The 27,956-nt window shown below is 38.7% G+C and overlaps 1 protein-coding gene across 3 annotated transcripts in view; it reads right to left on the bottom strand.

Moving 5' to 3' along the window:
- LOC124360877 (formin-binding protein 1-like) overlaps positions 1–27,605 on the bottom strand; it is a 215,737-nt gene extending 188,132 nt beyond the window's left edge. For all 3 annotated transcript variants that reach the window (XM_046814848.1, XM_046814849.1, XM_046814850.1), the window contains exon 1: positions 27,442–27,605. In XM_046814848.1, coding sequence (XP_046670804.1) covers positions 27,442–27,465 — 24 coding nt within the window. In that variant the 5' untranslated portion in view covers positions 27,466–27,605. The remainder of the gene's footprint in view (positions 1–27,441) is intronic.
- Between the last annotated feature and the right edge of the window lie 351 nt (positions 27,606–27,956).

Genomic DNA, 27,956 nt, shown 5'->3' with positions numbered 1-27,956 from the left:
GTCAACAGACTTCGCTAGTGATGTAACTTAGATGTCACCTCGCGTCAAGTCGCTTAAGTGACCATCATAGTTTCATAGGAAATTTATATCATATTTCATGGCAGTGCCAGACAAATTAATGTTGCCTTATTGTTGAAAGGTAAAAATAACTAGGTAATTAGAATTGACACTGCTATTGAGACATTTTGGAGCTGCAGCAGCCTCAAAACCCTTTTTTGCCACAAAGAAAATCCTATTGTCGTTTTCCAGAGGAATGGTTTACGACAATGACACAGCACACAAAGGTCTGCGTGTTTATTTAGCCATCGGCACTGAACTGTTCGACACTGGTCCGGTGTTGCATCTAATCTAACGGTAACTTGCTCGTTACGCGGACAGTTCACCGACACCGATCTCTCGTCGGCTTTCTTCACACACAATAACGCCTGCGACTGATGGTCTAATGATGTGGCTCGGGAGTCACAGTGGCAGGGGACCTGTCACACGTGTGACTCACTCTTATCTGTTATCAGCGTGACGCAAACAGTTCGGCTCCAATTCTCGGCTAGATTGCACTCTAAGCCGCCGACACAAGGTTCGATGCCGAACTAAAGACACTGCGGTTTACAACACTATAACTCCGCCCAGGCACACATCTTGTACAAACCTGCGTGTCGCTTTGGTCAGTCGTATTCGTATATCAGGAAAAAATTTAAGAACGTATTTAGGAAAGGAAACAGGATTTGTCCGGACATTTGCCATTGTTCAGTGAAACAAAAAATCAAGTTGGTAGGTAGTTGGTTGGTAAACAAATGCAGACGTATTGTGACCTGTATTCTGTAGTTCAGTTTTAATGATTAGTGTTGTGTATAGTTTTTTATTAAGTGCATGTTTAGAGTTAGTGAAGTTGACACACAACATGGTGGTTGTGATTCCTGACTTAGGCGTGTCACAACGCTCTGGTATGATTCGTTTATTTTAACCTAGTTTGTAATTATGTATTAGGTTAGTTATTTACCTGAAGGAGAGATCAGATTGCAGATCTCGAAACGTAGTGTTACTAATTTTTTGTTTCACTGAACGATGGCAAATGTCCGGAAAAATCCTGTTTCCTTCAAAATAGTCGTGTGGTTTAAGTGTAGTTTTCATTAGTTGAGTTACCCATTGTTGTCATCTAGTAATGTGTGGCTAACGTATATTTTCGTGATACCGAGTGGCACGTCAGACAAATAAATCGAATTATATTTCTGCTATTGTGGTTGGCAATCCTTCACAATCCTTCCATCGTCAACAATAAACTTCAAACAAAGGATATTCAGGAAAGTTCAACGTAAAAACAGTTAAATAGAAGTTTCAACAGTGGAACAAACGGATAGCAGCCGCCCCAATGTGATGGCTTACTTCTGGACATAGTGTTTCATGTGAAAGTGGGCGCCACACGAAATACATAGGTCTCTTATCTGCCGTATCTCAGAGAAAGCATGGCTGTCGACTCCCAGAGAGACACAGAGATAAGCTTGTTGCAAGAAAGTGCACATTTAGAGGTTACAATTTCATTCCAGTGAAATGGACGCGAACACACGGCCAGGGTGCGAGGAAATGCGAGTTACGCAGAAACATCATATAACACTAAGAATGCAAGAGATTCCGGGAAGAGGGGTGGATGAATGGGCAGCAGAAAGAGTAGTGTCCCACGGCTCGAGCGAGGAGGGCAGGGCAGGACAGTCTGTGCGTGACGCCGCGTACGCACGACTCTTCACCGACACTTTCATCACTTCCCATCCTTCGTTGACCCACATTCCGTCTCCACTTGCCTGCCGGAGGTACGGTTCTGCACACGGAATTTTGTCCCTAGATCGTATCTTTGAAGGCCGAGTAGTTCTGGCCACGAGAACAGAACCCAACTTCGATATCTGATCATCCTTTGGATTACACCCAATGGTTTCTTTAGTTCCGAGCTCAGTTTTAAACAATGCTCTTCAGTCTTTCGGTAAAAACTATTCCTAAGTATTAGCAAATACAGATTTCAGTTTTAGAGCCAGGTAGTCGCTTCGCACGCACGCACATACACACGAGCGCAGAGGCCAACACATCCTGCCGTATTCCGTACCGGGATATTCAGTGACGTCTTAGGCATTAGTACGCACTACTATGTGACAATTTCAGCGTATTACACACTGCTTGGTATATATGTATCGTTATGATGTTCATGAATCATATGAATCACTCGTTTAACATTTTTGTTCTCTTGGGGCAAGAAGCTTATAAATTGCACTTACTCCTACAGCGCTGCTTCCGGAGTGAGAGGATAGTCAGGATGGGTAAGGTTAGGGGGTACGGGGCAGCCTCCTATCGAGATCCATGATGAAGAATTAGGGCACTAATCTCAATCCGTCCAGAAGAAGGGAAGGCCAGCTCTGAACCAGCCTCTCCAGTCAAAGCAGGCAGGGTGTGGCACACCCTTGTTGAGGCTAGCAAGAACCTCTGTTACTTAGAGAACGAACCCCACAAACTCCAACAGTCATCTCCCGCAGTAGACTAGACCTATCGAACTACCCTTGCACCTCAGAATCTCTAACAGTCATCTCCCGCAGTAGACTAGACCTATCGAACTACCCCTTGCACCTCAGAATCTCTAACAGTCATCTCCCGCAGTAGACTAGACCTATCGAACTACCCTTGCACCTCAGAATCTCTAACAGTCATCTCCCGCAGTAGACTAGACCTATCGAACTACCCTTGCACCTCAGAATCTCGACATTTGCGGTTAGTGATGTGCCGCTCGTCCTGGACATCCATAAGGTTGCTCAGATTTAAGTGACACATGTGTTTTTGCTGTGCCCAGTGGTAGGTTCAACTGGTAGAACCAGCCAGAAGTGATCCCTGCTGGGTGAATTCGGTTACATTACAAAAACAATCTGGGTTTGATTTGGAAAATACACTAGGCAAAAAAAAAAAAAAAAAAAGGCAGAAGTGGAGTATATGTGTTGTGTGTGGTGGATGTGAACTACCTGAGCCCAAACGCAGTCGCTATAGCTAATACTATCAGAACAATCGTACTTTAAATCAAATATTTCCCTTCAAAAGAACAAAATCATAATTTGGGTCTTTTTCGTTTAAGGGCCAGCACCTTTTGTGTTATTAGTTCGTAGTAGGGCAGTAGTCCAGGTACTACTTCTAGTATAAACTCGTCTTATCTTATCAGTGATAAACGCGCGCCGCTTATCTTTTGCCTGTAATGAAACCTGCGTTATGAGTTATACTTAGTTTTTCTTGTTCAATAAAGCGTGGTGAGTTGATCTGGGCTTCGACTTTGCAAGCTCGAGCTCGAGTTAATTTTTTTCTAAAAGAGCAAGCAGTGCAAAGCGCTGCGCAGCGGGCAAGCATCGCGTAATCTGAGTTTTGAATAGGCAAGCTATGGTCTTTTGTGCTGGGCCTTAAACGAAAAAGACCCCCTAATTTCTATGTTCTTTCAGGTATGACCAAAGTGCATAACCTTGAGGCACAGATTAATCATCCGTTTCCCATAAATATCCTCCACTTTCCCGAGATAATCTGACTCATGACTATTGAGGCGATAGTGTTATACCTCCAGAATCACAGGTAGGCGATAAGACATGTCGCCGGGTGACTCACCTGGCAGTGAAATCACTCGTAGTCACCGAGTTAAGAGTGGAGGGCCTTGCATAACAGTATATACTACAGGCTCCGCAAGTACTTTCCCACTGAAGGGCCGGGCCAGCAATTGTGTCACTGCACCTCCCGTTTGTTCGTTAGAGAAAATACTGTCTACTTTGGGACAGCTAGAGATCGTAGTGTCAGTGTCAGGGACTTAAATACCAAGGAGTCTCAGTCAAAGAACATCTTATTTCACCAGTCTTTAGAGCTAAGAAGCCCTCTCGAACACACCCTAGCCAACGGTTCAGCAGGGCAGCCATTGCGTCCGCCCCAGGCCGGTCCCAGTAAGCGAGTGGTGGTTATGGGTTCGGGAGATACACGATCTCTACCATCATCGAGATCTACTACTATCCGATATCTTACTACAGTGTACAAGTAGTTCAGACATTCACTGTTAGAAATATTACGTCATAAAATTGTATATATTACAATGAAAAATATATAGAAACAAAAGTGCCACATCTTTGTTACATAACAAAAAACATCGGATTTGTCAGTGGAGGAAAAGTGATCGTTTCAATTGTATAGCTTTAGTACAAAACCTACTTTTGCTTAGTTAACACAAAAAGTTTCAGACTGTTTTATTATTATTATTATTGAAATTTTAACTATCTATAACTATTATTTTATATACATAATTTTACTATCAATCTGAAGTTCTTACATCATAGACGCACCTTCTGTGGATTTTAAAAACATTAGACTAAAGGGATCTTCCCACCGGCTACAAATTGTCCAATGTTAATCTTATGAAAGTTTTAATGTTTAGTTTAAAACAGCTGATTACAATACACGCGTGTTGTTCAGACAGGTATTCTCTACCCACAATCCACCAGCCAACTTAGTATTTATTTCTTTATGATGGTTCACATTTATTTGTGATTTTTACCCAACACTTTAAGCAAATACCGAGTAAATATGACAGGCCATCAATATTTATATAAACATTAATATATGAGTATATATAAACACAATTCTAGAACAGATTTTGAGGTTTCAAATGTCAACAACATCTCAGGATAGGATCCCAACTGAGGTTGGCGTGTTACACGCTATGGAGCCCTTCCACCAGAATCATCCAAACATAAATTAATCAATAATACTGTTTATATCAATACTATTTATACACATGATGATCCACGCGGAGTCCTAGTATCTCCTCACAGTGTCCTGTCCTTTGGTAAATCCAGTGACAACGTTTGTAACATAGCAGGAGATATTTGACGGATTGCTGCAGTGATGCGTCAGTTAGCTCTTCACTGTTGGCAGCATTGGTTGTCAGAGAATACATTCCCTAAGAAATTTGGTGCCGACATTCACACCTCGTTATAAGAATCATTGTTATTTCACAGAATCCAACTCTTCTGCTAAACTCGTCTTCTGATAGATCACGAACAAATTTCACTATAAACAACCCTCGAGTTATTATTGTGTGGAATTAAAAAACACAATTTTCAACATTCAACATGAAATTATTGTAAAAGACCCGGCTTTGAAGTTAATAAAATTAAAAAAAGGTTTCAACAACTCTTCGAAGTCTCACATGGCCCTGTATTAATCCCATGCGACATTATGGCGATGACGTAGCAAGGACTGGCCGGTCATAGCGGGCGCCGCGCTGTGCTTTATAAAGGTGACTTCCGAACCACCACCGCCAATGGCCGGGCAGGCGGACTGCTTGCAAGGACGGGATAGCTCAGCGGTCACCCATCCAAGTAGCAGCCACGCTCGACGTTACTTGATTCCGTACGTGATCTTGCAATAACCGCTGTACCCTCTATACACTGCGCCATTATCCAAGGTTCGATGGTGATCTTTGTGAAGTTTGTTAATCATTCAGAGTTACAGACGAATATATGTATATAGACGGGTTTGTGATCATGCTAATGATAATTGATCACATTTAGTAAGCAATGATCAGCCCGTTAATGGCGATACTACACCGTATTTACGAGTACTGGTTGAAACAACACAATGTTTTACACGTGATTGAAATAAAGCAATCCCCTCTTCCCACATATTGCATATTTTAACGATTAAGAGTCAATTTCCAGATAATGGCCACCCAAAGAAAGAGTACTAATGCATGCGTGGCCAATTTACTAAGACTTTAGACGAGGTTTATGTGTAGGAGTACTATTCAACAACGTTGAATGTATTTTTTCACTTGGTAGTTCATAAGGAAGTTGCTACAGTAAACGTTTAAGTTACATAGCCCCATACAACTCGGCGAGAAGTTTCGGATCTTCCCTTCAGCGTTTTTGGATTTGAGGTGAACTGATACCAAGAACACATTGAGATCGTACAAAGTCGGTTACTGTCTCAATAAATATTGTGGAAAGGAACGTAAGAATAATACAAAGGAACCTTAGGAGCCATTTCTATTGGAAGCAATTTTATATTCAATTTAGCCTTATAAAACAATGCCAAACTATCACTTTTGCACATTTATTTTCAGTTATAGAATTATAGGTGTCACTTTAAATTACGCGAGTTTTTACTTCAATTACGTCATCCAAACGCATTTTTAAATTTTGTCGATATACTCAATGGTTATTAAAAAATTTCAATTTATTTTGTACTTCTCCATTTAATTATCCAAACATTACACATTTTAGTAGAAACCCCAAAAGAGTTGAAATGTCTATTGTACACCTATTTCACATGAGATACTTCCATCACTGTTTGACCTAAAACGTGTACTTATGGTGTGTGTGCCGAGCAGGCAGACAGACAGACAGACAGACACGAGTGTACACACCTCACCGTGATTCACCGACGAGAATAAAGATATCACAATCTTCACAATCTCTGCTTGTTCACATTGAGCAGCTACGGCCCGAGGAAATGCCGTACATAGCTCAGTCCGAGGTATACTTAGTCTTCTGGGAACACACAGACATTCATTCACATGTCACATTGTACAGGCATACCACCACAAGCCAACCAACTCTGTCTCGAGTTAACAGTTCGCTAGAGAACATTAAAGAGTGAATCATATCGAATTTAATTTTGTCACATAAGATTCAAGATCCTTTATACGTAAAGGCAAAATACATATTTACATTTCACGTCAAATACTAAGAACTATATCTAACCTAACAGATATTGTACTCAGTAACATTTATCAAGAAAATGTGTCTTGAAAAGAACACATAAGAAAACACGTTTAACATAAAATGTGAACAAAACGCTAGAAATTAGGAATATGTTACCTACAATATGAACGTTTCTACATTGCGAACATTGCTGTGCGATACGCCTGACTACTCTCCTACGTAGATCAATTCTCAAACAATTTTACTTTTATTCATCTTCCAGTACTACACTTTCCCAAAAACGTTTTTTTTTTTTTTTGTAAAATCAGTAAAAACAGGGTTACAAGGACTAAGTTCAGACGAATGACTGCAACGAATTTACAGTCTAAACCTTTTTCTTCAAAATGTTCGCCTCTATGTACAATTTGGTAGTACATAGCAATTAATGTGCGATGCGTACCGAGAAACGTTACACCAGCAAGAACTTACAAACACAATAAAAATAACAAGAATAGCAAATATTAACAGAATACGTCGTTAAGACTAGAAACTAGACAAAGAAAAGTGAATAACAAAACTGATTACAACTAAAAAAAACCTGTAACTAACGAGTAAACTATTTATAGATTCCACAGCCCAGGCTGTAGAACAATGTCTAGACGTAAGTATATTCTAGAGAGGGACAGTTTTGAGGGATTCGGAAGATGTAGTATCAGCGTACAAGACGCGCCGGTCGGTCACTGACCTCTTATCTCTCATATCCTGAGCTGTCTTCGGTACTTCAGAACGGTCTGTCTCTGCTTCAGGCCTACAGCATTCACATTCACGCGAACTACAGAAAATCGAGTCCCATCTTCGAAAAAATTCCGAAAATCAGCATTGCAAACGGGTGGTTCAGCTTTCATAATCGCGCCAGACCCGAGTTTTAGTTGGCTCCTAGTGGTTGGAGGTATAAAATATAGTCTATATGACATAGTATGTCTCCTAGACCTTCAGCTACTTGGGACTGGCTAGACCCTCGCCTACCTGGGATTAAATAGACCCTCAGCTATCTGGGATTAGCTAGACCCTCGGTTACCTGGGATTGACCCGGAACTCAGCCGCACGCAGCTTTTCTTAGTGAATCACCTACAAGCTTCCCTACTAGATAAACGAATTGTTTTACTCGAATAATGATTTCCGAAATTTGTTCCAATGAATTTCAAAACTAGATACAAAAATATAATTAACGATTCTAATACAGCTCCGGGCGGTTCAGAGTTTCGGGAAAATGACCCGGCCCGATCCGGGTAGCCAAGGGTCCAGGAGACATACTACGTCGTACAAACTTTAAGTGGTTATGTTTGGTAAAACTTCTAAAACGTTGAGAAGGAGTGGGGAATTGGGAGCTGTTCCTTTATGAATATCATATATAAGGGGTGTTAGGAAAATGTTGAATAGAACTTCTACAAATTGATAAATGAAAGAAGAAAGGGAATGACCGGTAGAAGAATTTACAACTTTGCATCTGCCATGCGTCGCTATACCTACTACGTACTCGTAGGTGCAAGCTAACCTGTCGTGAATACACCGTAAACTTGCCTTTATAACTTATATCCTCTCTGGAAAATCTTCCAAGCCTGATTTAGAGCCATGACTTAATATCATTTTAGGAACAAACTTGATAAAACACAATGAATTTAACGGACTTTACGTTGTCACAATGTTATCCATAGAGATTTAGATTATATGCTAATTTAAACGTTGCTGTTAATGACAAGAGAATGTGGTTATCCTGGCCACGCCCGCCACCGAACCGATCGCACATCACCACATCACCGCAGTTTATCGCGGTTTTAATGTTTTGTATTTGTTTCTAATTTTGAGCTCAATGTGGTCAACAAGGAAAGAAAGACGAACAAATAATGCCCATCAAACTGGACAACTTCTGTTCGTGGATTTCAAAATGATAAAACGACAACGTAGCTTTGTGCATGCATGAATAAAAAATACAGAATATATGGTAATTGTGTCTGATGAGCTGCTCTGACAGTATACTAGCGTTTCACCTTCTAACGATCTCAAGAGGTTTGCCAACGACAACACTGTTGACGCCGAAACGCTCGGCTGGTGATCCGGGAAATAACCGCTGCCGTTCGGCCGAGGACACTTCAGAATGTCACTTGCATTTTAATGGCCACTTGCCAAATGGCATTCCTGTCAGACGACACGGGGTTCCATCCAAGCCACTAAAAGATTCCACAATGTTGCCAAGGACATGAAGTAACAGAGAAATCCTTCGGTAACTCTGATGTAGTAGGCGCAGACGATATTCTCAAGTCACGTACCAAATCTACACACCTGCATACTTTAATTTTTCGGATTCATGTTCTCTTATGACGTTAAGGATTCAGAGTTGTGCAACTCTTTTCCTGGACCTTCAACTTGACATAACCGCTCCCAACAAACATGACGCTGCAGTACCAATGTTCTAGATTCCACTTGATACACTATGGGTCCCCAAAACCTGCCTGATTCGTTTGTCTCTGAAAGTGTGTAATGGTATTTGGCCCGAACAGACAAGGCTTCAGGGACCCCGCTGGGGTACAGGGATCGATAGGATTGCCCGGTTTACTACTAGACAACACTGCACGCTATTGTGACAACTCCGCGTCAAAAACTTGCTTCGTCACTAATACAGTCTGTGCACTATGTTATATTATACTCAACTGATTACAAACATTTATAATATTATTCTCTTGTAGATGTTACCATCTATATGGTTAGGGTTTAGAACTGATAACACGATGAAACGAAGGAGTCGTAAGTAAAAGATGAACGATGAACATTTCTTACTTAGAAACTTATCTACTGTACCTAACTGCCGTCAAATGTCACATTGATTACTCAATTCATAACGCCAAGACTAACAGTGTCACACTTGTAGATGGGAGACCTGACATGTTATAGTCTAGCTGTCATCACTTCGTATGTCTGCAGCTGACACTGTGATAGGAATTACAGCCGCGTCATCCGTGGCACTCATAGAAGCTCGACGCCCGTCGCACCGTTACAATCTCGTAATCCGCCGCAACGTTACCATCTCGTAGCCCGTCGCAACGTTACCATCTCGTAGCCGTCGCAACGTTACAATCTCGTAGCCCGTCGCAACGTTACAATCTCGTAGTCCGTCGCAACGTTACAATCTCGTAGCCCGTCGCAACCGTTACAATCTCGTAGCCCGTCGCACCGTTACCATCTCGTAGCCCGTCCCGTCGCACCGCCCGTCGCACGTTACCATCTCGTAGCCCGTCGCAACGTTACCATCTCGTAGCCCGTCGCAACGTTACAATCTCGTAGTCCGTCGCAACGTTACAATCTCGTACGCCCGTCGCAACGTTACAATCGCGTAGTCCGTCGCAACGTTACAATCTCGTAGCCCGTCGCACCGTTACAATCTCGTAGTCCCGTCGCAACGTTACAATCTCGTAGTCCGTCGCACCGTTACAATCTCGTAGCCCGTCGCACCGTTACAATCGCGGTGTCCGTCGCACCGTTACAATCTCGACGCCCGTCGCACCGTTACAATCGCGGTGTCCGTCGCACCGTTACAATCGCGGTGTCCGTCGCACCGTTACAATCTCGTAGTCCGTCGCACCGTTACAATCTCGACGCCCGTCGCACCGTTACAATCGCGGTGTCCGTCGCACCGTTACAATCTCGTAGTCCGTCGCACCGTTACCATCTCGACGCCCGTCGCACCGTTACAATCGCGGTGTCCGTCGCACCGTTACAATCTCGTAGTCCGTCGCACCGTTACAATCGCGGTGTCCGTCGCACCGTTACCATCTCGACGCCCGTCGCACCGTTACAATCGCGGTGTCCGTCGCACCGTTACAATCTCGTAGTCCGTCGCACCGTTACAATCTCGTAGTCCGTCGCACCGTTACAATCTCGTAGTCCGTCGCAACGTTACCATATCGTAGTCCGTCGCACCGTTACCATCTCGTCGTCCGTCGCACCGTTACCATCGCGGTGTCCGGTCGCACCGTTACAATCTCGTCGTCTGTCGCACCGTTACAATCCGTCGTCCGTCGCACCGTTACCAATCTCGACGCCCGTCGCACCGTTACCATCTCGACGCCCGTCGCACCGTTACAATCGCGGTGTCCGTCGCACCGTTAAAATCTCGTAGTCCGTCGCACCGTTACAATCTCGTCGTCCGTCGCACCGTTACCATCTCGACGCCCGTCGCACCGTTACAATCGCGGTGTCCGTCGCACCGTTACAATCTCGTAGTCCGTCGCACCGTTACAATCTCGTCGTCCGTCGCACCGTTACAATCTCGTCGTCCGTCGCACCGTTACAATCGCGGTGTTCGTCGCACCGTTACCATCTCGTCGTCCGTCGCACCGTTACATTCTCGTCGTCCGTCGCACCGTTACAATCTCGTCGTCTGTCGCACCGTTACAATCTCGTCGTCTGTCGCACCGTTACAATCTCGGTTCCAACCACACTGCTACCTTAGATTACGTACAGTGAAACGTTTAAGTGAACGTTTGTCTCACATTATTTCCTAAACAAAAATGAGGTTATCGCTATGTAATAACAACAAACGTAAATATATTTATATTCATCGTATAATTTATCGCATATTGTTAAATTTCGCATTAATTACTATTTCAAATTCTGTAAAATTTAAATAAATAATGGTCTAGCAAAACTTTTTAAGATATTCAGATTGTCTCCGTTTATATTTAATACTTTACTTAAACTTACTTTTCACGTATTGCAGCTGTGTATGGAGCAGTAGCCTGCCGACACGATCAGCTCACATGCCACCAGTGTACAGAGTGTACAGTGTACAGTACGGTAGTTTGTTGCTGTACCATGAGTGACAGGAAGCGAGCAGTAAACACCGACTATTGTTGTACAGCTCTGTACACGTGTTTCTGTTTGGTCCCGACTTTTATTGCGAAGCTGCGCCGCGCCGCCGCCTGTACGTATGTGCCATCATAGAGTCCGAGAGTCGCGAGTGTGAGTGTCTGCAGACCAATCCAACAGCTTCATCCCCTGATAGAAGAGAAACCTAATGCGGCGTCAACGGCTGAAAATTGTCGTATCAGGCCAGATTATTTACCAGTAATAGAACGATTACACAGAAGAGCACTGCCTCATCACTAAAAAAATAAAATAAAAAAAGTTCTACAGTGTTAACTGTCTCAACTCGCGTTCTGATCATTGGCGAGCTCTTCTTTACAACCGGATAATCAAGGAGGCGCAAACATTTCACTTCAATCACCATCTGTGAAAAATACAAATTATACCTTTCACGTTTTTGGTAAAGCGTCGTCTCTATTTACACTGTTTAGAGTATCGTTAGTTCATAAATACGCTATGTAGGCCTACAGGCTTGATATGAAATTGAAAATTTAAACAAAACAAAAAGACAACACTAAATTATTTTGAAAACACCTCATTTCAACCACCAGCTGCGAAAGCTTTTACGTGTTTGGTAAAGCGACAATTTACATTTTTTAGAATATTGTTGGTTGAAAAATACGTATAATAAAATACGTAAAAAATAAGTCCCTGCTTGATATGAAATTAAAAAAACAATTAAACAAAACAAAAAGACAACACTAAATTATTTTAAAACAAAACTCGTTGAGGTCTTCTATAACTTAAATTGGTTATTGTGTTACTCGAACTTTCAGAATAAAAATTGTGATAAACACATTTATTATTTCATATTGTTCTGTTATTTATTTTATTTTATTTCCAACAGTAACCCATTTTTACAATTATTGATTATATTATGGTAGAGATAGCATGCTTGAACAAAATATATAATATAAAAGTAATTAACAATGTTTTCATAAATAACAAGGATACTAATAATAACATGAGTAGGTTAACAATATAAACTATAGACAGTAACAAGTAACAGATAATAAAGTATGAAGTAAGAAAAACAATAGACCAACAATGCAATTACGATATGAGAACTGAACATATTAAAGAAAAATCAAACAGTCGAGCTTAACAACAGTAGTAATAAATAACAAATGGAAACTTACAAACAAAAATATTAAGTACAACAACAGAGAACAACGCAGAACAACAAGAAGTATTCAATAAGCTATAGGAGTAATTACATTGTCTGTGGTGGAAAGGTTATTTGTCTAAAGCTCAACAGAATTTAGATGAAATGAATCGCGTCCAACATTTAAACTTCTAAAATCAAAACTCGAGTCGGCTCACCACTTTACCTGAAACAGATTTTTTCGGTCCCAAGCCTATTCTGAGAGCAATCGCTGTTTCCTTGTCTCTTGCATTCCGCTAAAGGGGTCAAAGGTCCAGGGTCACCCGAACCGACTTCCGGCCGGAACTCAGCTCGTGAATCTGTGACCCGACAACTTTGGTGACCAGTTATTTTGAGGTTACCAACTATCAGTCTAGTACTCTGTTTCAATTAGCACTGGCGATATGGTTTAACTGTATTTGGTACTTTGGTATTACACAGAACTTACTATGTCCCTATCTTTAAATTGTTATTACGCGATATAAGTAGGTTTAGATTAGGTTATCATAAATGTGTTACTAGTAGTAACAAAGTCAAAGTTAACCTTTACGAGCGCTCACGTGATCTGAGCTTGAATTTTAGTACTATCTCAAAGGATATTTTTTTCTTTTTGGCAAGAATTGTGGGATGACGCCAAAGAAAAAAATCCCTCGAAATAATACTTAAATTCAAGCTCAGATACCAAGTGACACCCGTAAAGGTTAACTTCAACTCTTTTTGTTTCTTTGTTTGAAGTTTTTTTTTGACGATGGAAGAATTGTGAAGGAGTTTTTCCGGACATCCTTCCTTCTCTTCCTTTTTTGCCCCATCTTGTTCTGCCGTGACGATCGCCATTTGCGAGTCACAACGCTCTGGTATGATTAGTTTAATTTAACCTAGTTTGTAATTATGTGTTGGGTTAGTTATTTACCTGAAGAAGGGATCAGATTGTAGATATCGAAACGTAGTATCTCGAACTGTAGGATAGCCTTGTAATTAATATACTAAATAAAATATATTTAAAATCTTTCCACGCGTGCTGTGCCAAGTACTTGGAAATATATATATATTTTTTTCAATTTATGGGAAATAAAGGCTTTTTGAGCTGTGAACTGTGTAGTGTTTACAACTGATTTTTTGTATCACTGAACGATGAAAGATGTCCGGAAAATCCTGTTTCCTTCCGTTTATAATATTAGCAGACATAGACAAAGTGGCCTCTGTAAGAACAAGAAGACCTCTGGAAAGAGAGAACGTAAAGTTACGCCACAAAGCAGATCGGGTTCAGGATGGATTCACAATGGGCCGGACACCAAACAAGGTGATTACTACACGAGGGTGAGTGGGCGCCCGCGGGACGTAGACAGGGTGATATAAAAGTGTTGTGTCGCCCACAGAGCCGAAGCGGCCAGCGGCCTTGGGCGAGTGGGCTACGACGCAGTGGGGCGTGGCGGCCAGCGAATACCTTCAGCGTGGTGTTCTAGGTCTGGAACTGGCGTTTCAGAAGTAACCCTATAGTACTTTGGTCCTACTTTAGGAACAGTGGCAATAGTTAGTTTCTAGGAGTCTATGCGGGTCAGAGACGGAGTAGACTGTAACTGTTTACTTCTATGGATATCTCAATCTACCACAGAAAATGCAACATCCAAATCTTCGATTCCCACATATGTGGCCGACTACGGTGTCTGCATCGAACCCCGGGACAGGCACCTATGTTACAACCTTATATATATATATATATATATATATATATATATATATATATATATATACACACACACAACTGTACATGATTCCTAACTACGCAGTATATTGTTGAATGTCACTCAACAATATACATCTTTGTTGTCAGGTATATTTTGTTATTACTGATACAATATCTTTATAAAATTTAAATATGTAATTTATTAAAACAAATAACAGATGTTTAAGGCATTCTTAAAAATGATCACCAATTAGAATGCATGAGAGGAGTGTCAGAGACATGAACAGAGGAAGACAGCAGAGCGTATTGAGAGGTATACCAGAGACATGAACAGAGAAAGACAGCAGAGCGTATTGAGAGGTATACCAGAGACATGAACAGAGGAAGACAGCAGAGCGTATTGAGAGGTATACCAGAGACATGAACAGAGGAAGACAGCAGAGCGTATTGAGAGGTATACCAGAGACATGAACAGAGGAAGACAGCAGAGCGTATTGAGAGGTATACCAGAGACATGAACAGAGGAAGGGAGCAGAGCGTATTGAGAGGTATACCAGAGACATGAACAGAGGAAGACAGCAGAGCGTATTGAGAGGTATACCAGAGACATGAACAGAGAAAGGGAGCAGAGCGTATTGAGAGGTATACCAGAGACATGAACAGAGAAAGGTAGCAGAGCGTATTGAGAGGTATACCAGAGACATGAACAGAGGAAGACAGCAGAGCGTATTGAGAGGTATACCAGAGACATGAACAGAGGAAAGGTAGCAGAGCGTATTGAGAGGTATACCAGAGACATGAACAGAGGAAAGGTAGCAGAGCGTATTGAGAGGTATACCAGAGACATGAACAGAGGAAGACAGCAGAGCGTATCGAGAGGTATACCAGAGACATGAACAGAGAAAGGTAGCAGAGCGTATTGAGAGGTATACCAGAGACATGAACAGAGGAAGGTAGCAGAGCGTATTGAGAGGTATACCAGAGACATGAACAGAGAAAGGTAGCAGAGCGTATTGAGAGGTATACCAGAGACATGAACAGAGGAAGGTAACAAAGCGTATTAAGAGGTATGACAGGGACATGAGCAGAGAAAGGTAGCAGAGCGTATTGAGAGGTATACCAGAGACATGAACAGAGGAAGACAGCAGAGCGTATTGAGAGGTATGACAGGGACATGAGCAGAGAAAGGTAGCAGAGCGTATTGAGAGGTATACCAGAGACATGAACAGAGGAAAGGTAGCAGAGCGTATCGAGAGGTATGACAGAGACATGAACAGAGAAAGGTAGCAGAGCGTATTGAGAGGTATACCAGAGACATGAACAGAGAAAGGTAGCAGAGCGTATCGAGAGGAGTTTCCCCATGTGTACACTCGACGAAACGTCTTGGCAACCCTAAGAGAACCTGAACAATATTTAACCAAGAATGGACTCAACTTTCTTGTAGAAAGTCTATGGCAGGCCAACCGGTTATTTCCGAGATGGGATTTAACAGATTCCGTCTGGAACGTGATACAGAAACAGATCTCTGTCGACCTGAACTACAATTACTGCCTTCTCTTCACTGCAGGTGAAGTGTGAGGAATGGCACAGCGGTTACTTGTGCCCAAGTCAATTTGTCGACGGTTCACGTGATCGAAACAGATCTACGATTGGATTATCCGCTACAACTGTCTAAGCTGCGGAGGCTATTAGCGAGCAATTATGTGACCCTCCTGAGTGTGGATAAGGGGTGTCCAGTGCTATACCCGAACTCGCAATTTGGATAAGGTGTGTAACAACAAAACTTAACTGTACTTAGTCTCAATGCAAGTTTTGCAACATCAAACTGGACGTTTAGATAATTATTGTATAAATTCAGTACTTTATCTAAAGATACGATTTAAATCAACCCACACAACCAAAACTAAAACCTAAGATTATGATAGAGTGCGTATGATAGAAAATCAGACGAATCTCTCTTAATGGTTTGGTATTTTGTACATCGGACATTTTGACTTCGTTGGAGCTAAACTATAGCTAATTATTAATCAGCCTAAATACTTTGGCCATAGGTTTACTCTCATTAATAAAACCTACGAAATGTTTAGCCTTAAAAACCAGGCAAAGATTCGTGGAACAAAACTGGCTTACACAGACACTGGACCGTACATGTTGGATTAGCATATTCACTTCCGCTTATTCCATCTGGAGGTGGAAATGGAGGTAAATTCCAATTCAACATTCGTATTGAATGAACCTTTCCCGCCTATGTTAAGAATAGAAATCTCGGTTGCTGGGGATCGTGTCTTAAACAGTATAATTGTGCATCTGATGAGACAATGCTTTATCTGGGCAGTGGCGTAGCATGGGGGGCGGCGGGGGCGGGCCGCACCGGGTGTCACCCTTTTTGGGGTGACATCCACCCGGTCTCTCAACTTTAATAACAATGTACAAACAAACAATAAATAAATCGCTAGCTCAAAAATTTCTTTTTCGGGATTCCTCCACTAGCACTAACTCAGTTCTATATATAATTCGGGGATTCCCGCAAGAGTGCCTAACGCTGTCGTGGGGGATTCCCCGTCTCGCACTTTTTACTTTTAACTTTCGATGGGGTGCCACCCAAGGTAGCTACGCCACTGCATCTGGGTTACACTGTACACTGAACTTCAGCAGGGTAAACCAGGCTGAGCGTTTTCGCAGCCTATGTGTCAAACGATGTAGCATTAAAACAAATGCGAGTGCCGAGAGTGGAAAGGTGAAATAGAGCAAAGTAGCATTTGTTACTTTCGTTTTAAATGTTTTCTCCTTCCATTACATTATATACTTATATACAATTATCGAATGTACCAAATGTAACATGGTACACTATTCTGGACGTGCCTTGGGGCTGTATTGGTGCACATTGCTGTGGGCACTTCAATACAGTCTACTACGACAGCAGATCCCGGTTTACTACCGATCGATGTTTACCATGGATAAACCATTCACGATCGATAGCACTCAATAATTCTGTAGAGAAATATATCCAGAGGCGATAAACTAATTTCCATTTTAAAATGTTTACTTCCACGTGCGCCGCGCCGGCCGGTTCGGCCACCCAAACGAGGTTAACTTAACCTGTGCGCTCAGGGGGCAATTCCCCCACGTGTATAAACGTGCAGGGGGATGACTCAGCCTCGTGCACGCAACTCTGGTCTGTCTGTCTGTCTGGTGACACGCAATCGATAACATGCCCTCGCCCTCCTACCACCCTCCCCCACCCATCAGTCGTCCGTCTTTTGCCGGCATATACAGAATATTTTAAATATCTAGAATCATCCTCATTGACATACAACACTACAACTGATGTGGCAATCGTTTAAAGATGTGCGGAAGTAACAGATAGTTTTTTTTTTTTAATTTTAGCAATTTTCTGACAATTGTTGAATCAACCAATTACCTTCCTAACATACCCTTACACAGAGTTTGCTTCTTATTTGTACATTCGGTACACAGCGAAAATAGCATTTGGTCTGGTCTTTCTCGATGTAGAGATGAATCATTGGCCTACACTACAGAAAATTTGAAAATTAAACTTTGTATTTAACTTTCTATTCAGAAACTTCTATAATTGTTGCCTTTCTCATACAGTTTGTAAAGATTTATATAGCATGTTTCAACAACCATCACCATGGTTAGTTTCTACCATATAATCTGCCCTAAACTGTCATGTAGGCTACACTAAACGAACTTAGAAAGCAATCAGATCAACAGTTTCCGTTTGATAAGAAATTACATTTTGAATAACATGTGCAATAGATTTTATTCTGAGGACAGCAAACCCGTATGTAGAGTTCAAGTCCTTATTTCAAAGTTATAATCATTTTTCTTACAATAATGAAAATATAGGTTTTTTATTACAGTTTAGGGTAGTATATATCATACTTGTAGTCAAGTTTTGTAATAAAAAGAAATTACTTGGGATGTTCACAATGCATTCCTTGAAAGGTCGGTGCAACTGACGAATTGTCAAAAGCGATATATTTAGAAAAAGTTAATTTTACGACCGTTGTTAGGTGCTTTTAATATGAAACGGTATAAGGTACAGTTTAACGATTACGAACTAAAACTGAACCGACGCGAAGTGCAATCACAAACCGACAATCCAGTCCGTTCCCCCTTGGTGCGAATCCCAGCGATACAAAAAGCGTCACGAATCCCAATGCCAGCCTCGACCGTACATCTCCAATCCCGATCCGCGGATCACGACACGCGTCCCCATTGTTACCGTAACAATGTGCGATTCTTCCGTCTGCTTCCACAGGTTGGCTGCACTGCTCGGACACCATCGGTAGCGCCTGGCCACGATCGTGACCTAAGGTGACAGACAACGTATCGATGGAATTAATCGATACTACCGGTTGAAGACAAAACCGGTGGTGAACGTAACTTGCTCTGTCTATAAATACACTCGCGTCTCGCATCGACGTAATTAATCGATGGTGGATCAATTGCAGACATACTCTCGGAACAAAAATATATCGAAAAGAAACCATCGATACAGCACACTGTCAAAACACCCATTACTGTGTGATACTGCATTTAACAGCTATGATCAAAATTTCGATAAGATCACCATGTTACTGGTTCAAACTTAATTAAAGCATAAAACAAATAAATCACAGCATGTTAATCTACTAACTATCTATAAAACGACTGAATTGAAACTCTACAACCTGCAGTTATAATATGTTGATCGATGATACATTAAAAGGGTTAGTTAGTTGATTTCGAATGCACGAGAAGTTGTAGGGTGAATTCCTTCGTCTAGATCTCAGTTGAGATCGAACATCACCTGGCGACGGGGACACGACATAGGGAGTGCCTACGTAGAAGAACGAGCCTACAGACAGGGGCGCCAGTGACAACCGGAAGTGTGGGGGTAGCGAAGAGTGGAGGGAGCACTTGGGGCGGAAGTGGAGGCTAGTGTATCTGCCAGGTGTACCAGGAGGTGCTGAGACAACCCCACAAACTGTACACAATTCTGTACTCCGACGAAGGTATAATACTGCAATATCTTTAGCGTCTTATCTGTTACTTCCACCTACCTACAATATCTTTAGCATCTTATCTGTTACTTCCACCTACAATATCTTTAGCATCTTATCTGTTACTTCCACCTACAATATCTTTAGCATCTTATCTGTTACTTCCACCTACAATATCTTTAGCATCTTATCTGTTACTTCCACCTACAATATCTTTAGCATCTTATCTGTAACTTCCACCTACAATATCTTTAGAATCTTATCTGTTACTTCCACCTAACCCGCCCAGCGGTAGCAGACACATGGGATAAATACACAGCTCTTATGTCAAAGAGATTATAATTTTCAATTATTCCCTTAGAATCCTCTTTAGTTTTTTGAGTACTTTGGTATTATACGGAAACCACTCTGTCCCTATCCACTACTTGTTATTATGCGATATAATATACATAGGCTACATACTATAAACAGAAAATGTTAAAGTTAACCCTTAAAGAGTGCTCACGTAATCAGAGTTTGATTTTATTTATCTCATAAACAGGATTCACAACAAATACATAGGATAAAGACCACTGACATTGTGTGACACACATTGCATCTAGCAAATAGTATGAACAATTTATGGGTAACAGAACAATATTCTATATCAAAAGAGAAAAACAAGGTGCGATTCCTCTAAGGCGAGCCTGTTCGGAGGATTCTCACATCAATATAAGTCGTGTTGAGCAGCAAAATTAAATTACGTTAAAACACGTGCCAATTACAATTAATAGTGTATACACATGAAATGAAAATTTTAATATTTTGATAAGGCACCATCAAATGGACATCTCTAGGGTTGTTTCTCTGTTTTCCCCATAAGCGGGCAGTAACGCCGCAACACAGAAGCCCCGCACTGATGGCCAGAGGCATTTCCGACGTCAGATCATTTTGTGCGATGTGACACGTGATCTGAGGTCGGGAAAGTACCGTTCCGAAGTAGATAGGGACAGAGTGGCGTCCTTATAATCACCTTATACAGTATAGCTTGATAAAATCGATATTATTAGTTTATGTTTTAATATTGATGGTAGATATAAATGTATTAGTAGTTTAATTATTTTTGTGACATGAAACCAGAACTGCACCTATCTATTTTAGGCAAGTAGGATCCAAATTTTTTAAGTATGATGCACAAATATTAACATTTAATAGTCAAAACTCATTTCCTTAAGACCAATAAGTTAACTATGTTATGTTATTCTATAGGCTCACTTTGGAAACAAGTACCTCTAGATAATCCATAGCTAGATGATCAAATCCGTTTGATGAGTAAAACTTTGATGAGCCATACAATGATAACAAGAGAGTTTACAATAAGTTAGGTAACCTCATTTATAAGTATAACATGCAGATATTTAAAAATAAGTTAATAATTCTAATTGCCTGACTCTTGAAGAACCCCTTTTATTCTTTGACTGACTTCCTCACATGTCAAGATATATTCTTTTAATGCAATTGTTTGTTATTGTTTTGTTCATTCATTAAAATGTATCATGTTGTTATTTTGTTACTTCAGGCCAGCCAGTATTGTTATCTCTGTGCCATATTTATTCATAAGCCTCTTTTAATATTAATATATTTGTTAATTTTTCTTGTTGTTTTAATTTATTTTATTGTTTTTTAAGTTACTATTTTAACTCTAGTCCACAAAACCACATTGGATGTCTCATTTCTACTTCATTATTTAATGATTGCCTGTTTTAACATTTGAGTTATAATATAATACATGTATATATAGTTATAATAATATTAGTTTTTGACGAGGCATTTGTTTAAAATTTGACTTTATCACTGCATGTAACTGCCATTATGACAAACAAATTATTTCATTTGTTTTATAAAAACAAGTGTAAGTCATCACAAAAAATAAAGTGATATTAGCTGGTTAGTGGATTTAACACATTTGTTTGAGTAATCCAGCTGTTTTATATACCTCAATAGATGTTTTCATAGAATTTGTAAAATGTACAGACTTTGGTAGAAAATTAAAAATCAAACAGATATGTACGCAAGAATTTCAACATTCGTTATCATTCTTTTATATCAGTTTCATTCAAGTGCCCCCAGGAGCATTCAAATGTTTGAGTTTACCTATGGTATGGAATATATAGAATTTGCAACGCACACTGCAGTTATCAGTAAAAATAATACTAACCATAATCGGAAAATTGAAGCAATACAGTGAGTTTTCCACAGATCTGTTAAAACTGTTGTACCTAGCTTTGCTTGGTCATGTATTTAAGGAGATGGAGTTGTCTACATGTTCCTCTTTTGTGTTTAAATGTATATGGTACATGCGAAAATATGTAAGTTGTATTACCCAAATTATATTATTTCTTGTGTTTCAATAGTGAAACAAAGAAATTAGGATGTGGAAAGCCATAAATATTAAAACAAACTTGAAAAAGGATAGTTTAGTAGGGTGACAGAAGTTCCTATTGCTGTCAGTACAGCCTGTGGCAGCAATTTCAGTACTTGTGCCAAACTGACAGCAATGAATGGAAAACATCCTTTGAGATAACTTAGTACCTATTAGTATAACACGTTATCAAAATTCTTGAGGGTTAATCACGAAAGCTTATCAATTAAGCCTAGATCAATTTTGGATATAACCTGAACTTCACATGTTAGTTCGAATTTTTTGCTAAGACAGTTTTGGGAGTATATATGAAAATCTGATGTGGAAATGAGTTTGTACCTATCAGTACTAAATATATACACAAATGTTAAAGAGGTTTTAAATGCTTTTAGGCTACATCATGTTACTGATGATGAAAATTGTAATTATCACCATGAATTTTAGCATTGAAACTAATTAAAAACCCATTTGTCATCTAAATAGCGAAGTATGATTTTTGAAACATGATAAGAATGATTCAATTCAATATTTTCCTTGAAATTACAATACACTTTGAATCGTATCCATTACTGTAATTAATTAATTAATCAGATACTGTAATTTTTATACTTAGGGTATACATGTAAGTACAATATGAAAGAAAATATTTGTCATTTATCTCCAGCAGTGTGCAAGACTGTAGCCCACTTTGAAGGCTTTCACATCCGACCCTTCACAGGAACTTTGTTATGCACGTCCTGTTGATTTTACAGTAATTAGTACCTATGCTAAAATTTGTGGAGGTAGAGTACGATAAGAGGACCCGGTTTATATATTGATATTGACAAACAGTATTATTCAATTTTAACTATCGATATAATGAACCGATACTGATTCGATTTTACAGTAATTAGTACCTATGCTAAAATTTGTGGAGGTAGAGTACGATAAGAGGACCTGGTTTATATATTGATATTGACAAACAGTATTATTCAATTTTAACTATCGATATAATGAACCGATACTGATTCGTTAACAATAACTAACTTGTAAACACTTTTTCATAATAGTGAACATACAGTCTTTTATAGAAAATAGCACAGTTAAAAGCTCGTGAGGACTGAGAAATGAAGTTAAGAAGTGGTCCATCAGCCGACCTGCTTGCAGATCATCTATGTGAGTATTTGTACGGAAGAGAAATACAATTTTCTAAAAACTTCTTGAAAGCGGTTAATTATTGCTACCCAGGAGAAAACATAAATACAGTAGTTACGCATATTTTGTATTTTCTGTCGTAAATGTTTGTTATATTGTTATCATTTCATTATTATTTATAAGTTTTTCCTATTTCCAGTTCTAAATGGTTTGTTTAATAGCTATTGATCCTTTACTATTTATGAATTGTCATTACTTGTATTATATTATTTATTGTAATTTCAAATATGATTGTTATTATGACCATAAATATGTTGATATAATTGATAGACTCCTACTCGATATATGAATATTAAGTAGCGATGATTATACTAATCGATATAAAAACCAGGTCCGCTTATCGTACTCTACATACCTATTCATGGTACTAATTAAAGTTTAGATTGTTAAAATAATTTGGTCTTAAATATCAAATTTTCTTCCAGTCCCTAGTATGTTAAAGTTAAGTAGAGATTTAGAAAAATTCAAGTTATTAATTTTGTGGCATTTAATTTTAATAGCTTCTGTGCTAATATTCATGGTGCTAATAATAGTTCACTTCGCCAGGGTACAGTAGGTTAAAAGTGGTTTTAGATTGTTATTGGTTGGGGGTGAGTTAAAAGGTAGAACACTCGTCATTTGGTTATCTAAAATGTTTTGACTGTTTTTATGAAATGAATAATTTGATATTACACTTAATTATTTAACTTATTAATTATGGTCATGTTTAATGTAAACAAAATACAAGAAGTAACTAATATTTGGATAATTTGTAAATGGTGATGAATTGAGGGAATTGTGTGAAGCAATTAAAAGAACAGTCATGAGTTAGACAAGTGGATTACCATTACCGGCAGACTGTCTAGCGGACCATCTTTTACATTTTTTTTTAACTGCAGGGAATTGCATTTGTCAAGGGAAAATCCTTTCCTTTATTTCATAAAACCAGCTACTCACTGATATCAGATCAAGCTATAAATACTATAAATTTTTAATTTTCATTGTTAAATTTATCTTACTATCCTAAATATTGTAATGTATTATTTTATTTTTTGTGAATGCAATATAATTCTTGTTGCACAATTATTATATAACATCAAAGTTGAATAATATATCAAATCGTTTGATGATAACAATCGACTAAAATGAGTGAAGGCCATTTATTCAGGTCTCTCCATGAGGAGACTTTAATAATCGACCTACTTTTAAATAGCCTAGGTTATTTGATTTCTATTATCAAACAATTCGATATATTATCGAAGTAATAAGTAAGCAGCTTTGATAAGTAAAAATCAATAAGTTACAATAAATTATCATAACAGTCTAGAATCTCATAACCAACTACGGCCTAGACATAGATATCAAAGGAACCTTACAATATTTATAACTTGCCCAGCTTGATATCAATGGGAAACTGCTTTTGTGAAATGAAGAAAAGAATTCTCTCCATGTGTTACCAGGAGCCTAACTAACCCACATGTTGAAGCCACTCGAACAAATTTCGTCACTTGTGAGAAATATCTCACATATTTTCCCTCATATCCATCGCCACTTTCAAAGTCTTAGTAATCAGTTACTTCTTGTTGATTGTGGTTTACATTAAAAATTACTACAACTAATAAGTTCAAATCATATGCTAAGTTAAATCAGTTGTAATATCGAATTATTCCTTCAGATAAAAATAATTGAACCATTAATAGCAATAACAAATAATAGCAATCAAATAATGAGTGTAGGCCGCTTATTAAAGTCTACCCCTCTCCATCATTAACAAACTCTACCCTTGAGGTTATGTTACTGTAGTTTATATATCCTACTAGCTGTTACCCGCGGCTTCACACGCAATCTTTAGAACCGAAGTCCTTGTATTACTTAATAAAAGAAATTACGATGGGTGTCCTATAAAAATTTTAAAATGTAAGTAGGCATACATCAGGTACATATTATTTAAGTCCATGGTAAATAGTATCAGAGTTTAACTTGGGTAGGGTACGATAAGCGGACCCGGTTTTTTATATCGAAATTGGAAAACGATATTATTTAATCACAACCATCGATATAATCAATCGATACTGATGAATTATTTTGAACAATTAACTTAAAAAACCTATATCAACAGCAGTAAACACTTTCAAATAATACACGTACGGTAATATTTCAATTTTACATGACGTAAGTAACATTTATTATTAAAAATGGCAGTCAATTTTAGAAAACTACACGACATTGCTTTGAAAGATGATAGGACATGTTTTAGTGGCTTCAACATTTTGGATTCATACTGAAAAACCCATTATGTGAAATTTGTCTGAAAGAAACAACTGTAACTGTGAGAGGAGCAAATATGGTCGTCTTCAGTTTTCATAATTTTGGTTATAATAATTTGTTTGAGCACTGTAAACATTAAATTCATATTTAAATTTAAAACATATGATTGTTATTGAGGACTAAAGATATATACTTTTATATCGATTGATAGTCTAGGATTTGAGATGCGAATATTAGGTATCGATGATTACATTCTTCGATATAAAAAACCGGGTCCGCTTATGGTACCCTACCCTTTAACTTAATTATTATATCATGTTTGGCACGTGTAGGAGCATTTCTGGTTCTAATTAATTATATACATAACGTCACAGCTAAATCTGCCTTGTCGTTCCGATCAAGAAAACACAAAACTCGGATCACACAGGTCTCGTAAACTTACTTCGGTCAAAAGGCGTATATTTCCAGTCCTTTTCATATATTTCAGGTCTAAGAAATTTCCAGTACCATAGTAGAGTTTGCCTTGTTCTTCTGACAAAGACAAAATATATATACTTACGTAGGACCGAGATGCCTACTTCTGTTAAAAAGTACATACTTAAGACCGTTTAAATTCACTTACTGTACCTACTTGTCACAGTTTAGCTTGCCATATTGCCTTGTTCAAAATACTATATGTACGTTCGATTATCTACTTCTCGGAAATCTATTATGGTCAAAATCGTGTTGACATAGTTGAGTTTGACTTGTCCTGATGAAGAAAATACACACAAGTAGGACTGGAAAGCCTATTACGACCTAGGGGGAAGTCCTACCTACTTCTTATGTAGGCTACGTTCGGTATAAGAGGAAAATCCTTATTCAGGTTATGCAACATTCCAAAATAATCGTTATTAAAGTTTTGCGTTACACGTGTGTTTTTGATTGTAGCCAGGGAAAGAATGAATCGTTGAGGCATGTTAGTATTCATTTCTTTGTTTTTCCATAAGCCATTGTTAAAATGTAATATCATAATATCAAGGAAGCCCACCAGTTTAAAGTAACTTATGTGAAAACATTCATAACTTTGTTCATTAAGAGTAATTTCATAACAGTACTAATGCATTAGATGGTTTTAATTCGTTACTGGCGCAATATGGAGTCAAATATATATATATATATATATATATATATATATTAATGTTTTATTTACTACCTGCATTACACTACCGATCAAGCACTGTTTACTTATTATTGATAAAATTTTAATGTACACAGATGTTTCAGAAAGTTTGTCGAACTATACCTGTCAACAGCTGTTTAGTGCCAGTTTAATTTGAATTATGAAACATAAACAAAATTTTTTCTAAATTCCAAAATATTCCAGGTAACGTTTCTTAACTTTTTCTTCATAAAAACCTTCCTCGGATTTCAATGGAAATTTTACAAAAAGAATTAACAAAATTGGTCCAGCCGTTATCGAGATTAGCACTAACCAACACATTTCCGCATTCATTTTTATTTATAAGATTAAGCAACTGAAACTTGTAAATGGTACCTAATTTAATAAGCCAATCTAAAAATTCTGATTAATTTTGATGTCTACTTTAACAGTTAAATTGTCTAAAGATCAAATTATAGAATGAAGGAAAAGTATAAAACATTGTTAGACAATAAAGTCAAACTATGTGTGTACCCAATATTGATTATGTATCTGATGATTAGGCTATACTTATTCATCTGGACAACCAAGGTTATAAAAGTTTTGACCAGAGTTTACATTACAGAATTTACAGAAGTAAAATTTGGCTCATCAGTATTCTATGAAGAAATAGACAAAATTCCATTATGAAAATATAGTGTGGAGTTAATGTCTGATAAATCAAACATACCATTCGGTCTGTCACTGCTGTAGTCCACAATTTAATTTTAAAATAACAGTTAAAATTTATGTGTTGAGCATTAACATTTTCTTCCTGAGAGTGGAGTGGATATACAAATTTTGCGTTTCCAAAATAAATAAATTAGAGTTTACAGCGAATATTAAATCATTAGCCTCACATGAAAACTGCAATGTATTACGATTATCCCGGACTAAGTGACCTGTGGAACCTACATAAACATTCAACATGAGTTTTTAAAGATTCCATCATGACCAATAGACTTACCCAAAGTTCCGTTCCCCAGCTCATTTTGAGGTGAATTATCCACACAATATGTAAATCAAGCACTAAACACAAACCACACAATGATAAAATCTCACCATACGAACGAACTGACACTACACTAACACCTTGACATGGCTGATGGGTGACTAAATTAATAACATTGGCCGTTGGTTGGCAGAGAATGGAACTCTGGGAGTCAAAGCCACCAAGATAGTCGGTGTTTCCTTCTCTATGTACACTTCTGGACCTCATACTATACCAAATAGGAAGTATATATTATATTGTTTAATTTTAAGATACAACACAAAGAACATTGATAATTTAATACAATGCGTTATTATTTAATAGGAACCACAGTTAGTTAGTTGCTATTGGTAAAATAGAAGCTCAGCTATTTTAATTCAAAGAGGTTTAATTTCCTTGTTTTCCCTTACTGAGTGCACTCACAAATCTGAGGCATAGAGGTTTTCTTTGAAATCGACTAACGATCTCGTCCAATAGCAGCGCTAGAATAG

Source organism: Homalodisca vitripennis, chromosome 4 (assembly GCF_021130785.1).
Source record: "Homalodisca vitripennis isolate AUS2020 chromosome 4, UT_GWSS_2.1, whole genome shotgun sequence".
In the NCBI taxonomy this organism is placed as follows: Eukaryota; Metazoa; Arthropoda; class Insecta; order Hemiptera; family Cicadellidae; genus Homalodisca; species Homalodisca vitripennis.
This window is presented reverse-complemented; position numbering and strand designations above follow the sequence as displayed.